Here is a 14,517-nt window from a genome sequence, read left to right as displayed (position 1 = left end):
ATTGCTGGCCGGCCCTCTCGGACCCTGCCCGGGGGGCACCAGTGTTTACAGATCCTCGAGTTGTGCCTTAATGGACTCGGCAGCCTCACGGCTGTCCCGGAGGGAGCCGTCAGCCGAGGCTTCCCAAGGAAACTAGGAGCCGGGACAACGCCAGCTCCGGTTTGGAGCACTGCCCCACACCGGCCCAGGCTCTTCTGCGCCCTGGGAGCTGCTGCTTTCTCTCCCGACGTCCTGAATGTGTCCTGCTCCTCCTGCCCTTCCCTGCTGGAGCTGCGGAGGGGAGCTCCTGGCATCCCGGGGCAGGAAGAGCGCTGCTCCGTGGGGACCGTGCCCCAGGAGCACTGCCCTGGCTGGGGACACCACACGGCGGGGTGTCACCACGGGCTGTGGCAGGTCCAAGCTGGGCTTGGCCTCCCCACGGGGCTTTTATTTCTGAAGGTATTCCTTGAGTTACTGTTCAAAAGGGAATTCCCTGGGAGCCTTTTTACTGCAGCCATTTATTTATGACCCTTATGTGACCATTTTGAGCCACTTGCTGTAAAACCAGGCATCCCATTTTTTATATAATTTAGGTTTAAGGCTTTTATACCAATAAAGACTGAAGCTAGAAGTGTCATGGGATATGTCTGGGCAGGAGGGGACAGCAGGGTGGCAGCAGGCAGGGAGCTGTGCGGGGAGCAGGGAAGGGGGAAGAGGGTTGGAGCTGAGCTCCCCAATCCAGTGCCAGAGCCACGGGAGCTAAACTGCAGTACATTTTGCCAGCCACGAAGAGCCAGGCTGCCCCAGGGGCTGCAAGACGCTGCAGGGAGGCCCCTCATGCTCAGCACCATCCAGGCTGAGCTTTGAGCCCAGGGGGCTCCCAGGGTGGCAGTCGCTGCAGCTGAGAACATCCACACCACAGAGTGCTGCTGCACGGTGAGAGGTACAGGGGTCCCCCACTTCGTGTGCCACCAGCCCTAGGACACATAAAACCATCCAAAAAATGTTAACAAAATAATTTTATTCTGCTTTATCAAAAGAACTTAACACTGTGCATGTAAACCTGACCATATGTATCATGTTTCCTTAAGGAGATGCAGATCCAGGGGCAGACCCCCCTAGTCACAGCCCCACACAGGCTGTGGGAGCGGAGAGAAAAGCCAGTTCAATCCCAAAATCCTGGCTGCAGCCGTGTCCCTGCTCACAGCTGGGGCTCAGAGGGCAGCACAGCCCCCGCCAGGGTCGTGGCCATCCCCTCCTGCACACTCTGGGGTTGCTGCGGCAGCGGCTGGGGAAGCAGGGAGGGTGGGGGAGGCTGCTGCAGAAGGCACTGAGCATCACACATGCTGCTGCAGGACCTGGGACCGTGGGAGCAGCCCCGGGGGGCCCTCAGACCACGCGGGGAGGTGGCTGATGCATACGGAGGGACACTGAGCCAGTGACAGCCACTTAAGGCAAAGCCATGCACCCGCCCGGACGGCGCAGGGAGGCACAGCAAGGCTCGGATCCAAAGGGAAGTGGCTCCTCCTGCACTGGCTTGGAAGGCTTTCCTGCTCCCTGCATGGACATCTTGCTCTGGTCACTGCAGGAGAGGTGTGACCTGCCTGGTCATTGCTCCCAGCAGTTCCCCTGGTGCTCTTGTCACTTCCAGGCTGGCAGAACCTACCCTGCCCATCCCAGCCATTCCTGACGCCCAGTGCATCTGTCCAACCCCAGTAACACACGAAGAAAATCACAGGGCCTACATCCCTGCCAGCATTCCCTCCAGCAGTGCTTCTAGCCTATAAAGCCTGTCCTCATCCCAAAATCCAACCAAAGCAGGTGCTGCCGGGGTGAGGAGAGGCCGCGTGGCAGGGCAGAGATGAGACTCCACTGCTTCCTCAAAGCCCATCCCACAGGAAAAAGGGCACTCTACAAGCCAAGCAGCATTTCCAGGAGACATTTCAAACACTACAAAACACACTGCCACCCCCTCTCTGCCCTGGTGCCCTGGACCCGGCTCCTGCCAGGGCTGGGTTGGAAGAGGAGCTGGTATGCTGGAGCAGAGCATCAACTGAGCCTTGGGAATTCGCAGGCAGATGGAGGACAAGAAAGACCACCCAAAACTGCTGCAAAGTCCCACAGTTACATCTTACACTCTGCAGGAGGGGCAGGGCCAACACAACCCTGCTCTGCCCCAGAGATGGAGGAGAGGCAGCCAGGGCAGGAGCAGAGACAGCAGCAGGCACCGTGGGTCACTGAACTTCCTCGTGGAGGGACAGTGCCCTCCCTGGAGCCCAGCCACACGGGGTGGGGACGCGGCACTGCAGAGCCCGAGCCCACACACCTCCTCTGGGGACATCACGAGCACAGGAGAAGCTGTTTTGGGTTGAACCTATCTGAGTGGCAGGAGCTGAACACATCCCTCCCCCTGCCGTGAGGCTGCAGATGGTGCCAGGCACAGAAGATCTCAGTGGGCCTAGTGCCTGGAATGCCACCACCCTCCAAGGGTGGCACGGCTGCTCCGAGGGGACAGGACAGCAGGAAGGATGCAAAGGTGACCTGGCTGGCAGAGCAGAGCAGGTCTCTGAACATGCAGCAGCTGGGGTGCTCCCAGCTGGAGAACCGCATTCCAGCTCTTGCCAGCTGCTCCCCCAGCCGTCGCAGCCTGGATCCTCACAGACCACGAGGAGGAGCAGGTCCTAGGAGCAAGCACATCCTTGCAGGCAGAGGGTAGGAAAGAGGAAAAGTGGAAAGCAGGTTGTCCCAGCAGATTGGCCCTCCCCAAGCACATCTCCCCCTCACCGTGCCACGGCACACCAGGAGCAGGGTTGGATGTATCACAACGCAGATCGGGACAGAAGATCCGCCTGCCAGCCAGCCTGGCCAGGCACGAGAGGAGCAGGGACACGCTCCTTGCCACGGCTGCTCAAGGACATACAAAGCAGGTCCCGCTTGCTGGAGCAGCGGATTTTGCACGGAGGAGCAACGATGCCTCGCCTACTTTGCAGCTGAAGTGTCAGACATCTGATCTGCTGCACAGTAGGGTCCTTTCACTCTTCTCTTCCCCTTCACTTTGCCAGCATGGCAGAGCAGTGGAAATTCAGCCCCCTTTCTCTGGTGAATGACTTACAGGGAGGCTGGAATCTGAGCAAAGACTTGCCAGGCTCTGTTCCCAACCAGCTGCTCCGAGGTGCTCCTGAAATCTGGTTTAGGAGGCAATGAGACTCAGCCACCCAGTGGGAACACCACAGTCAGTCCCAGGCAGCCTGTGCGAGGCTCTTGCTTGGAGAGGAGGGTTGCACAATCCCTTCAGAGAGCGCTTCCTCCAAATCCTTATCTAGTGCTGCTGTCTACAGGAATATTATGGCTATGCAGATCCTACTCCAATAACCTATTCCACACCAAAGCACTCCTCGCTCTGAGCAGGAACACGCTGGCCAAGGAGAGCCCACTCCACCGGAGTCCTTGAGGAGAGCGAGACAGCGTCAGCAGAAACCTTCACCAAGCGAAGCTTCAGTGGCAGGACAAGGGGAACCTCTTCACTCAGCCTCAGCCAGGAGCACTGGGCAATGACCAGTGTGCAGCAACACAGCACTCAAAGCCACATCTCCTTCCTCCAGAGTAATGCCTGCTAAATAACTGCACCTACCCCGGGAGGCTTTCCTGCTGTCTGTCGTTTAATATTCCAGTATAGGTATGTTAGTACAGGATTATCCCTCCTTCGGAAGCACCAACTTAACAGGGGGAGAAACGGAAGAGGCAGAGCCCTTGCAATCTGTTGCTAGAAGAAAATCACCCCAAGTGGCACCTATACACAAGATGTCCAGGCATGTGCTGCATCCGCCCCTCCGGCACAGGGCCTCGTCCCCGGGCACAGCCGGGCTCGCTGCTGAGCTACACCGGGTTCCCTTCTGCCTCCCTCAGCCAGCTCTCTCCTCGCCTCTGAGGGGGCTTTCTCCAGAGGTCTCCAGGGCCTCCTGTGCAGGAAGGCTGGTTTCGTGGGCAGTCCTCAGGCTGGCCTGCTGGAAGGCACAGGAGTCCAGGAACACGCCAGGGATGCGGTCGCCGAAGTACAGCTTGCTGTTGGCAGCGATTGCCTGGTACTTCATCAGCTCCAGATACTCAGGGGTCAGCTTCAGCTACAAAAAACAGAAACCAGAGACTCTAAGAGACAACTTTCTGGGCCCTGCAGTGTTAGGTTTCATGTCAGGCAGCTGCCTCCTGGGGTGTGGGCTGTTAAATCAGCTTTTCACAGAGGAAAAGAGTGAGCGACCAGCTTCCCAGCGCTCACCTTGTTGGAGTCAGCCAGCTTCCGAGCAGCGTAGTACTCTGCATCAGCTTTTGCCTTCTCCCTTGCCAGGAATGCAGCATCTGACACAGCAGCAGAGGAGGGACAGGAAAGAAAGCATTAGGAAATGACTGGTCCCATCACACTGAGCACCTGAGCCCTTATCCCGTGGGGACCAGCTGACCCAGGAGTGCCCGTGACAGCCTGGCTGGCCCCGTGCCTGCCCTGCAGCTTCCTGGAGAGTTCCATGCACAGGGCAGGAAAGCCCCCAGTGCCCAACCTTGCACCTCTGCAGCTCCCCTGATGACTTGTGCAGGTCTGAGGTTCCCCTACCTGCCACCACCCCCAGCTGGCAGACCGCCCCAGCAGCGTGGTTACCTTCAATCTCAGAAATCCGCTTCTCCGTTTCCTTCTCCATGATCTTCTGCTGGTAGTGAATCCTGGCCACCTGTGCAGCCTTCTCTGCCTCTGCAATCACAACGGCCCAGCTGGTAAAGTTGCTCCCCAGGGCTTGAGCACCAGCACCTGGCTGCAGGATCTGCCACACCAGGAGCTGGTTCCCTGCTCCCTCCCTTCCCACTCAGTGCCAGTCTGTACTCTGAGCAGCTCAGTAACAGGAAGAAACGCAGTGCTGATGGCTGCAGAGCTGACAGCCCATTTACAAATGTGATCCCTCTGGCACAGGGACATGGAGCTCCAAGCCCAAGCAGTTCTTCCAGCAGAGTGATTTCCTCTTCCACTGCAGGACAGAGGTGCTCCCTGCTCTGCTGCTGAGGGATTTTCACTCAGATGTTCAAAACAACTGCTTGCACAGCCTGGCTGTGCCTCCCTCAGGGAGCTGTCAGTGATAGAAGACAATGTCCTGCCCCAGCTCAGCAGGGAATGCAGGAATGGAGGCTCAGCCTGCGACATTAATTGGTGACGTTACCAATGAGCGCTTTCTTCCGGTCCGTCTCCGCCTCCTTCTCCACCACCTTCTGCCTCTGGGCTGCAATCAGCAGCTTGGTCTTCTCAGCCTCCCTGCAAGGGGAGAAGCATTATCCTGGGCAAAGGGAATGAGGAGCAGCTCTGCATGCCAGGAGAGGCCATGGGGACAAGAGGCCAGCCAGCTGCCAGCTCCCAGCCGCAGGGACTGGCTCTGTCTGCAGCTGTTTGAGTGCGTGCACAGGCCAGAGGAAGGGATCACCCCCTCTCCATCCGGCACTGCTGAGGCCACAGCTGGATGCAAGCCCAGTCTGAGGCCCTCAGGACGAGGAGCAGGGCAATGGGGGCTGGGAGCAGGGCAATGGGGGCTGGGAGCTGGGCTTGCTCAGCCAAAGGTGAAGGGAGATCCAACAGCATCTCCTTCTGCCCAAAGGCATCCCAGAGATCCTGGAGGGGAGCTTATGGGCAACACACCAAGACCCCTGAGCCCTGATTTCAGTATGGAAATGGAAACCAGAAGGCACAAGTGCACCTGGCCAAGCACACACTGCCTGGAGCTCACCTCTCCAGGGCAGAGCTTTCCAACAGCACTGTGCCTGTGCAGGACCCTCAAAACTAATTAATGCAATTTTATGTCCAGCTACTCACATTAGCTCAAAGTTTCTTCTGATGGCCTCTGGAATTTTGGGTTTTGTAACACGCACAGCCTGGGAAGGAGAAAAAGGGAGCACATTTTGAATGAAACATTTTGATGCAAGCTGCATAACCAAGACATGTCTCTGCAAAACCAGCTGCAGTGCTGTGGACAGCGGTGCCTAATCCTCCTGTGGAACACTGCTGAGCACCAGCACTGCTGACCAGAGGTGTCCTACATTCCTATTTCCTGCCATCCATTCCAACCCACTCCCACCATGGGAGGTGGCTCCAAGCCCTGTCCAACCCGGCCTTGGGCACTGCCAGGGATCCAGGGGCAGCCACAGCTGCTCTGGGCACCCTGTGCCAGGGCCTGCCCACCCTCAGCATAAAACATTCCCCTTTCAGTTTAAAACTGTCATTCCTCGTCCTGAAACTGCAGGCTTTGTTTGGCAAAAAGTCCTTCTCCACCTTTTTAAATCTCTTTATTGAAAGTCCACAACCCACCTGGATAGTGAGACCTGGTGCCATGACATTGAGGTCTTTCTGCAGGGCCAACTTCAAGTTCTCATCTATCTGATCTGTGTTTGGAGGACAAAAGAGAGACCATTTAGCTTCTCATCCTTTCTCCCACAGCTTGTGTGGCAGAGAGCTGGCCTTGAAGGGCAGGTAACTCTACGGTGTAAGATAAAGATGCTTCCTGAGACCACTCAGTACATTGATTCCCTTCCTATGTCCCCTGAAAAACATTCCCAAAAGGAGAGTCACTTGCTAGTGACTAGGGAAGTTCAGCTATTGATCAATTTGTGTTACCTCAGCTAAGTGCAAATGGCCTGCAGCACCCTCAGCAGGACAGAATGCTCAGAGCCTGTGGTAGAAGTCTATCCCTTCTCAGCACTCAGACTTGGAGTACCTTAATATTAAAATTCTGACAACCTTTTATCTTCCATAAGCCGCTTTTCCCCTGCTCAGCCACTCAAGAAGGAACACAACCTGTTCTGTCTTTGGGACACAGGTTCATCAAGGAGAATACAACCTGTGCTAATTCTTGAAGCACTCCACCTCCCTGCCAAAAACCTTCCAGCTCTCACTTGTTAAAAGACAGCCAGGAGGGAGCTGTGAAAGTACAGAAGTGAATTCAGGAACAGAGCAGGGGCCTACAGGCAGAAGTAGAACAAGACAAATCCACTGTCACAGTGAAGGCCACGGGCATCACTGCACACACAAGAGCAGAGTGGCTGCTTTGTGCATCCAGAATCAGTGGGAAAAGACTGAAACCAAATTCTCACATGCAGATGGGGAAAGACAAAGGCATCTGAGTCACTAAAGTTACAGGGGAAGTGGCACATGGATGGAAAAGGAACTGGATTCTAGATTGCAGCTGCAGCACAGGGGCAGTTTGCTCCCAGGGGTCAGCTGTAACATATTCCAGAGCAGCACAGGGAGGAGATTCCAGGGGGATCCCAGCTGGGATCACCCAGCTGCCATCCACTTACCAAAGAGCTCGATGTACACTTCCTGCAGGGTATGGGCGCTGCAGAACTGGTTCAGCTCGTGGTGGATTTTGTTGAAGATCAAGGTCTTGTCGTAGTCTGCGGTGTAGTTCCGCACGATGTCGTACACTGGGGAGGGACAGAATCGCCACGGGTCACCACAGACACATGCCACCACGCCAGGGAAGGAGTGCAGCACTGGGACAGGGGTCTTCAGGAGTTGGGTAGTCAAAGCCACACTGCCCTGCCCAGCTGGCAGGGAGAGGCCTGCTGCACACCCACTAGGGCTGCTGGGATTACACAGCTTCCAGGAGCAGCCATGGCAAGATGCACTGCCTGGTCCTGTTCTATCATCTGCATAAACAGATGAAACAGCAAAGCCTCACCAGGACTGCACGCACAGGAACAGGAACTGCTGGGAAGTGAAAACAAGGATCATTCCCACTATTTAAGCCAATCAGATCCTGCATCAAAAGGAGCACAGCCAGCCGGTAAGGGGAGGGGATTCTCCTCTGCTCCTGCTGAGACCCCACCTGGGATTCTGTGCACAGTTCTGGTGCCTCCAGCACAAGAAGGACGTGGAACTGTTGGAGCAGGTCCAGAGGAGGCCATTGAGTTGCTGAGGGGACTGGAGCACCTCCCCTCTGGAGCCAGGCTGGGAGAGCTGGGGCTGCTCAGCTGGGAGAGGAGAAGGTTGTGTGGAGAGCTCACAGCTCCTTCCAGGGTCTGAAGGGATACAGGGAAACTGGAGAGGGACCCTGCAGCAGGAACTGGAGGGACAGGACACAGGGAATGGCTTCCCAGTGCCAGAGGGGAAATTTAGGTGAGATATATGGAAGAAATTGTTGGCTGTGAGGGTGGGGAGGCCCTGGCACAGGCTGCCCTGAGAAGCTGTGGCTGCCCCATCCCTGGCAGATGTCCATCTCCATCCCAAGGCCAGGCTGGACGACTGGACTTGGAACAACCTGGGATAGTGGAAGGTGTCCCTACCCACGGCACAGAGTGGAACGAGATGGTCCTGAAGGTCCCTTCCACACAAAACCTTTCCATGACTCCATGAATTACAACAGGGATTCACCCTGCAGTGCCTCAGCAATGCTGGCACTTTGCATGAAGCTGTGCAGCTGCACAAAACAAGCTGTCTGTGTCTTTGGCTCGCTGAAATAAGAAGGTAAGAGGTTCCTACATGGGTTTTGTCTCTGTAGTTTTCTCAGGAGCCGAGCTGGAAGCCCCTGGGATCAATGCTACAGGACTGGGAGCCGTAAGGGTAACAAGGAATGGAAACAGACAGGGAAGCTTTCCAGACATGGAAAAGGGAAGTCCTGCAAACCAAGAGAGAGCTGCCACAGGAGGAGTGAAGACAATCACAGCTCTGCTGGTTGAACCAGGACGGGAAATACCTGCATATGGGGCCAGCTTGTTCACAACTTCTATTCGGTCAATGTAGATCATAACGCCCCCACTGCAAGGGAAAAGAGAGTTCACCAGTCACCGCTGCAGCTGTTAACAGTTTACATATTGAAAGCAAAGGCATCTTTATCCCTCTTTTACCATATTCTGAGCATTTTGCAATGAGATGGCAGTGAACCCCAGTCCCTCTCTCTGCATAAATCACAAGCGTGCTCCAGCAAGCCTGCAAAGCACTTTCCTTTCCCTCTGTGATCTCCTGCTCGAGCAGCCAAAGGAAGATGTTCCTGAACAGGAATGTAGCTGCAAGCAGCAGGAAAGCAGAGAGGAAGGAAACAAGGGCAGCAGGTGACACCTGCCAGCAGCAGAGCAGACACCAAATGCAGACACACCTCAGCTCTCCTAGGCAGCAAACACATGTTCCATAGAAAGGACCCTTAGTTTAAGTCACACAGTCACTAGCTCCAGCAGGAGCTCGGCAAGGCCCACTAGAATGGAAGGAACAAAGCACTCGGCAGACTTCAATCCAGGTGCCCAGGGCTCTCCAGGAACACCAGAAGCACCCCAGCAGAGGGAGCCTGCAGGCAATCCTCTCCCCAGGGGATGGCGTGCTGCCAGACTGGCAGGGAAAAGGGGCACTCAGAGCTCAGGCTTGCCCCTGGCCTCTGCTCTTACTGGTGTGGCTCTGAGAAAGTCATGCCCAGCCCTGGGTACCTGTAACACCAGAGAGGACAAACTCTACAGTGAAGGAAAAAAACCGTAACTTTCAACAGCTCTAAGTCTCTTGAGAGCATGATTTCAAAGCAGAATACTCTTGTGATATTGTCCTTGGGACAAAGGCATATGACAGACCAGAAGCTTTAGCAGGAGCTGTTTAGAGACAGCTCATTCCTGGCAGTGAAACTCCCACATTCCCAAACTCAGTCTCTGGGATGTTTTAACTCAAACATATCCCCCACGACAAACTCCATTTCTTTTTTTGCGGATCTTGGTTTCTGGCAGCTGAAAGCCAAGTCTGCAGAAAAACAACCTGAACTTGCCTGTGCCTGTGCTCTTTTGGAAAAGGCCTCCAAGCCCAGCCTGTGCTTGCTCCAAACCTGCTTCACAACAACTGTGAGCTATAAACACCGGTGATGGAAGGACCTCGTCTCCTGCAAATTTGGCATTTCGATTTTAAAGGGATGTCAGAAAGAAAAGGAGAGGGTCTGCAACACCCTGGATCCTATCAGGACTCATCCACAGCCCCGTATCACCTCCCAGGCAGGAAAGGCTCTGGGAATGGCACCTCAGGCCAGTGAGGACCGTCTGACTGCAGCACCACCTTCCACAACAACGCTGCCGAGGATCTCAGCCAGTGTGGGACACTAACTCGGATATTATCCACTGTTATTCCATTATTATGGCCCAGTGTGGTGGGGGATAAGTGAATTTTATCAGTCCTGCTGGTCATGCAATAGCGTTGAGGAAACAGGTGCCACTCAGACCCCAAAGCATTCAGGGAGAGAGGAACAAGGAGAAGTCCATAGGAAGTCTAAAAGGAGCATCAACACATTGGCCACGTGCACCTGGAAGAGGTTTAAGCACCATCAGGCAGCAGTGCTGCCTGACCTGACAGGACAAGGAGACAGCATCCAGAGAACGCCACAGAAGATGGACACGGACAGGAAGATCCTGGAGAGCCTCAGACAATTCAAGACCTAACTCAGGATTTAAAATCTCTATTTAATGTGTTCACTTAATGCTGCCAGGTACAAACAGGACAGGTAAGGCAAAAACTGGGGATGGGACAGCCACACAGACACTCAGAAGCTTCCTGATACAGATAAGGATACAGGGAATGGGAATAGAAAGATGGCGGAAGAGAAACCCAGCCTTTAAAATCCCATGGTTTAATATGTAAATACAAAACCTTAAACTGTTCAGGACCTGTTCTGGTAACAGACTTTGAACTGGGACAGTGCCACTCCAGGTGTGTTCCATTTGTTATTTATGAGCTAGTGTTTCACTATGGAAATGTGGATGCAAAGCTCTGGCATCGAGCACCCGCAGACTTTGGATCCCAAATGCAGCAAACCAGGAGGCTCCTGCAGTAACACCCTAAAAATGGACAGGCCTACTGGGACCTTTGGTCAGCAGTGTATTCAATTATTAACTAAGAACTGCTTTCACCAGCTGTTTGGTGGTTTAAAGCCCATTTTTACTGCCTGTACCTTCCCAACCACCTGCATTGCACAACGGAACCCCACAAAGATGAAATTCAACGGGAATTTCATTTTTAGCTCCTAAATCAAAGAAGCACAGAATGGCTGAGGCTGGCAGGGACCTTTTGCTTGGCCTAAAGACTGTGTTTACCTCACTCTAAAGGGACTCTAGACATGGCTCTGCAGTGACAGGACAAGGGGGAATGGGTTCAGACTGACAGAGGAGAAATTCAGGTGAAATATATGGAAGAAATTGTTGCCTGTGAGGGTGGGCAGGCCCTGGCACAGGGTGCCCAGAGCAGCTGGGGCTGCCCCTGGATCCCTGGCAGTGCCCAAGGCCAGGCTGGACATTGGGGCTTGGAGCAGCCTGGGACAGTGGAAGGTGTCCCTGCCCATGGCAGGGCTGGCACTGGATGGGCTTTGAGGTTCCTTCCAACCCAAACCATTCCGGGATTCCATGAAAGCTGCAAGACTGAACAATAACGTTATTTACAGATATTCCTGAAAAAGCTTTGAGATCTAAAACTAAAACCATGAGACCTTTATGTTAATATTTAACCCCATGTGATGTCTTAAGCTGAATCCAAGAAAGTTAATATGGGTTAAACCTGATCAAAATTAACTCTGGTTTATTAATGTTGCCACCAACATTGAACATTTAATTTCAACATGGTCACCACGTGTCATCACCGCAGTCACACTGATTTGTTTTTCTAAACAGAAATTCTGTAGAGGACCCTGAATGTAAAAGACAAGGAGAATCACCAGGGTTTTTTTATCCTGAAGAGTCATCACTTTAACTTGTGGATGAACCAACACAACAGGATCTGTAACCCAAGTCAACCAGCCCTCTCCTTCTGCTTGTTACAACTAAGCAGCTCTGAGCTGACAGAAGAATCAGCCTAATTATGCAGCAGGAATTTCATTTGGAAATGAACTTCCTCCCATCAGGAGGATTCTCACTCACTGTTTACTTCTGCCCACCACTGGGGCCAGCACTTGTATCAGCCACAGGACTCAGGGTGGAGAGAACCAGTGAGGGCAGAGCAAAGCACAAGCAATGGGCTGTCAGAGCAACCGAGGGGAGAAACCCAGAAAAACTCAAGGTAACACCACAATAAATGGTGTTACCATTTATTGCTCTCTGAACAGCAACTCCAGCAAGAGCCAGAGTGTTCCCTCCTGAGCCTCCTGCTGTTACAGTGGGAAATACGTGTGACGTTGGGGATTGGTTTCATGGTAGCTGCCTTCACCTCCCAGCCCCGTGTCCCAGCAAATGACCCCACAGCATGCATCTAGAAGGAACACAAATGGAAGCCCTACCTTGTCCCACAAGGCACATTCTTCACTTCATCAGTCTGCAACGTGGTCTGCAACACAAACACAGCCAGCACTCACATGCCGCTCCCTCCTCCAGGAAGGTCCTGCTGTGCCAGGCTCTCACAGCGGGAACACAGAGCCAAAAACGTGTCCTTTGCCTCCCCTGTGATGCCTGCAGGTGTGGGCAGAAGGCAAAGCTTCTCCTCACCTGCCTTTTGGGGGATGCACAGGCAGCTGTGCCTGTTTCCCTGCTCGGGGCACGCTCAGGCATGGGGTGCTCCTGAGGAACAGGGACAGCCACAAACATGGACTGTCCTCCCCGAGCAGGACACTGCCAGTCCCAGCCACACACACACGTGCTGGGGAGGGCTTTCCAACAGGAAAAACCCCGGCTGTCTGCTGGCACCGAAGGCAGAAGGAACGTGGGGATTCCCAGGAGCTGCACATCCCAGAGCCCCTCTGCAAACAGCAGGGCCACCCTCCCCAGAGCTGCTCCCCCTCAGCCTCTCCCAGGGGAGAGAGCGGGCACTGACCTGCACGGATTTGAAGGTGGTGATGAAGGGGAGCATGATGTGGTAGCCAGGCCCGCTTGGGCTGGTCAGCAGCGCACCGCCCCTGCAGAGAGGGAGGAAAACAGGGAAAGGCTCAGGAGGGGGGAAACAGCAGGGGCTGGCCTTGAGGGCATACAGGGACAGTTCAAACTGCCGCGGGTCACAGCTGGGGGACTGAGGATTGCATCAGAGCCCCACACTTGCCAGCAATTCCCCAACAGAAGGGCTGAGTGCACCTGATCCTTGCTTGCTGCAACTTTGCTTGGGGCCTGTGAGCCATTAACTCTTGGAGAAGGCAGCTATTGATAAACCCTCCCAGCATTGCAACACCACACAGAGCTGCAAGAAGGCAGATTTCTCCTCCCTAAATAGTTCGCTGGTAACCATGGAAAAACCAGCCGTGGATGCGATGCTGCCAGTTTGGATTTCGGCACAGCCCCTTGCCCAAAGCACAAAGAAAAATCCCCCAGGTTCTCATGCTCAACACGCTTGTAACTAAAGGGAAACAGCCCACGGTGGTGAGTGGGAAGGGCAGGGAAAACATTCCAAAGCACCGCCACAGCGGGAGCTCTGGCTGAGTAACAGTTTGGGACAAAGGTGATGGCTCTTGCTGGCACAGGGAGAGATCAACAGATGTGAGAAGGCACGATGGAGCAAGAGCTATGGTCCTCTGAGCTCTGAAATCCAGTCTGTGAAAAGGGCAGGGAGGAAGGAGAGGGAGGAAAAGCAGCTGAGGGTTCAGAGACCCAAAGACAAGAGAGTTCTGCACGGGGCCAGCGTGTCTGGGACTCACCAGCGCGGGCGGAAGGGACCAGAAATAACAGGGGCTGCACACCCAGGAGGAAAAAACCGGAGGGAAGTGCAGGATAGAGCAATCCCTGGGCCCGGGGATGAATCCCAGCTCCGGGAAGGCTCCCGGGGGCACCGTACCTGTAGTACACGGCCAGGTGTCCCTCCTCGACCCTGTGGATGGCGGAGTACAGCAGGAAGACGAGGAGCCCCGTGGCAGCCGCGGCCGCGGCCCCCGCCTGGGCCATGGCCATGCTCGCATCCCCTCCCGGCGCCGGGGGCTCCGCGGGCCCGGCCCTGCCACAGCAACACCGTCAGCGCCGGGCGGCACCGGCCCGGCACCGCCCCCGCGGCCAAGGAGACACCCGCGACAAACGCCACGGACCAGGACACGGCCGTAGGGTCAGGGCCCGGCCGCGGAGGGCGGCACCGCCCGCCCCGCCCCGGGGCTGCGCCGGAGGGACCGCCCGGCCCGCCCGGCACGGCCCCGCCCCGCGGGGACCCGCACCCGGCACCGCCCGGCCCCAGCCCTGGCCCTGGCCCTGTGCCTAGTCCCGCCCCGATCCGTCCCTAGGCCCTTGCCCTCCCTACCCCGTACCTATCCTAATCCCCATCCCGTGCCTGTCCCTATGCCCACGCCGTCCTTATCCCGCCCATATCCCTCTCCTGTCCTATCCCGATCCTGTCCCACTCTCTGCCCTGTCCCCTGTCCCTGTCCCGTACCTATCCCTCTCCCTTATCCCTCTCCCATCTCTCCCGTACCTCTCCCGTTCCCCACGTGCTGCCGAGGCCGCGCTCCCACCCCCGCCGCGCACGCGCGCCGGCGCGGGGCACCCTGGGCGCGCCGCGGCGACGCGCGGTGATGACGTCATGGCCGCCCACCGCCCCTGGTTGCCTGGCAACGGCGTGAGAGCGATGGCGGCACGAGAGCGACCAGGCCTCACCGCGTG

The 14,517-nt window shown here is 55.6% G+C and overlaps 1 protein-coding gene across 1 annotated transcript; it reads right to left on the bottom strand.

Annotated features, from left to right (window-relative positions):
* Positions 1-980: 980 nt before the first annotated feature.
* Positions 981-14,404, bottom strand: ERLIN1 (ER lipid raft associated 1). The gene is made up of 12 exons (XM_032116418.1): positions 14,330-14,404; positions 13,709-13,864; positions 12,761-12,842; positions 12,231-12,277; positions 8,700-8,761; positions 7,303-7,428; positions 6,314-6,387; positions 5,822-5,880; positions 5,178-5,269; positions 4,628-4,717; positions 4,253-4,332; positions 981-4,100 (listed from the first exon to the last, which is right to left on the bottom strand). The coding sequence occupies exons 2-12, from the start codon at positions 13,819-13,821 to the stop codon at positions 3,882-3,884; spliced, it is 1,044 nt and encodes a 347-aa protein (XP_031972309.1). The 5' UTR covers positions 13,822-13,864; positions 14,330-14,404; the 3' UTR covers positions 981-3,881.
* Between the last annotated feature and the right edge of the window lie 113 nt (positions 14,405-14,517).

The sequence above is a fragment of the Corvus moneduloides genome, chromosome 8 (genome assembly GCF_009650955.1).
Source record: "Corvus moneduloides isolate bCorMon1 chromosome 8, bCorMon1.pri, whole genome shotgun sequence".
NCBI classification, from domain to species: domain Eukaryota; kingdom Metazoa; phylum Chordata; class Aves; order Passeriformes; family Corvidae; genus Corvus; species Corvus moneduloides.
This window is presented reverse-complemented; position numbering and strand designations above follow the sequence as displayed.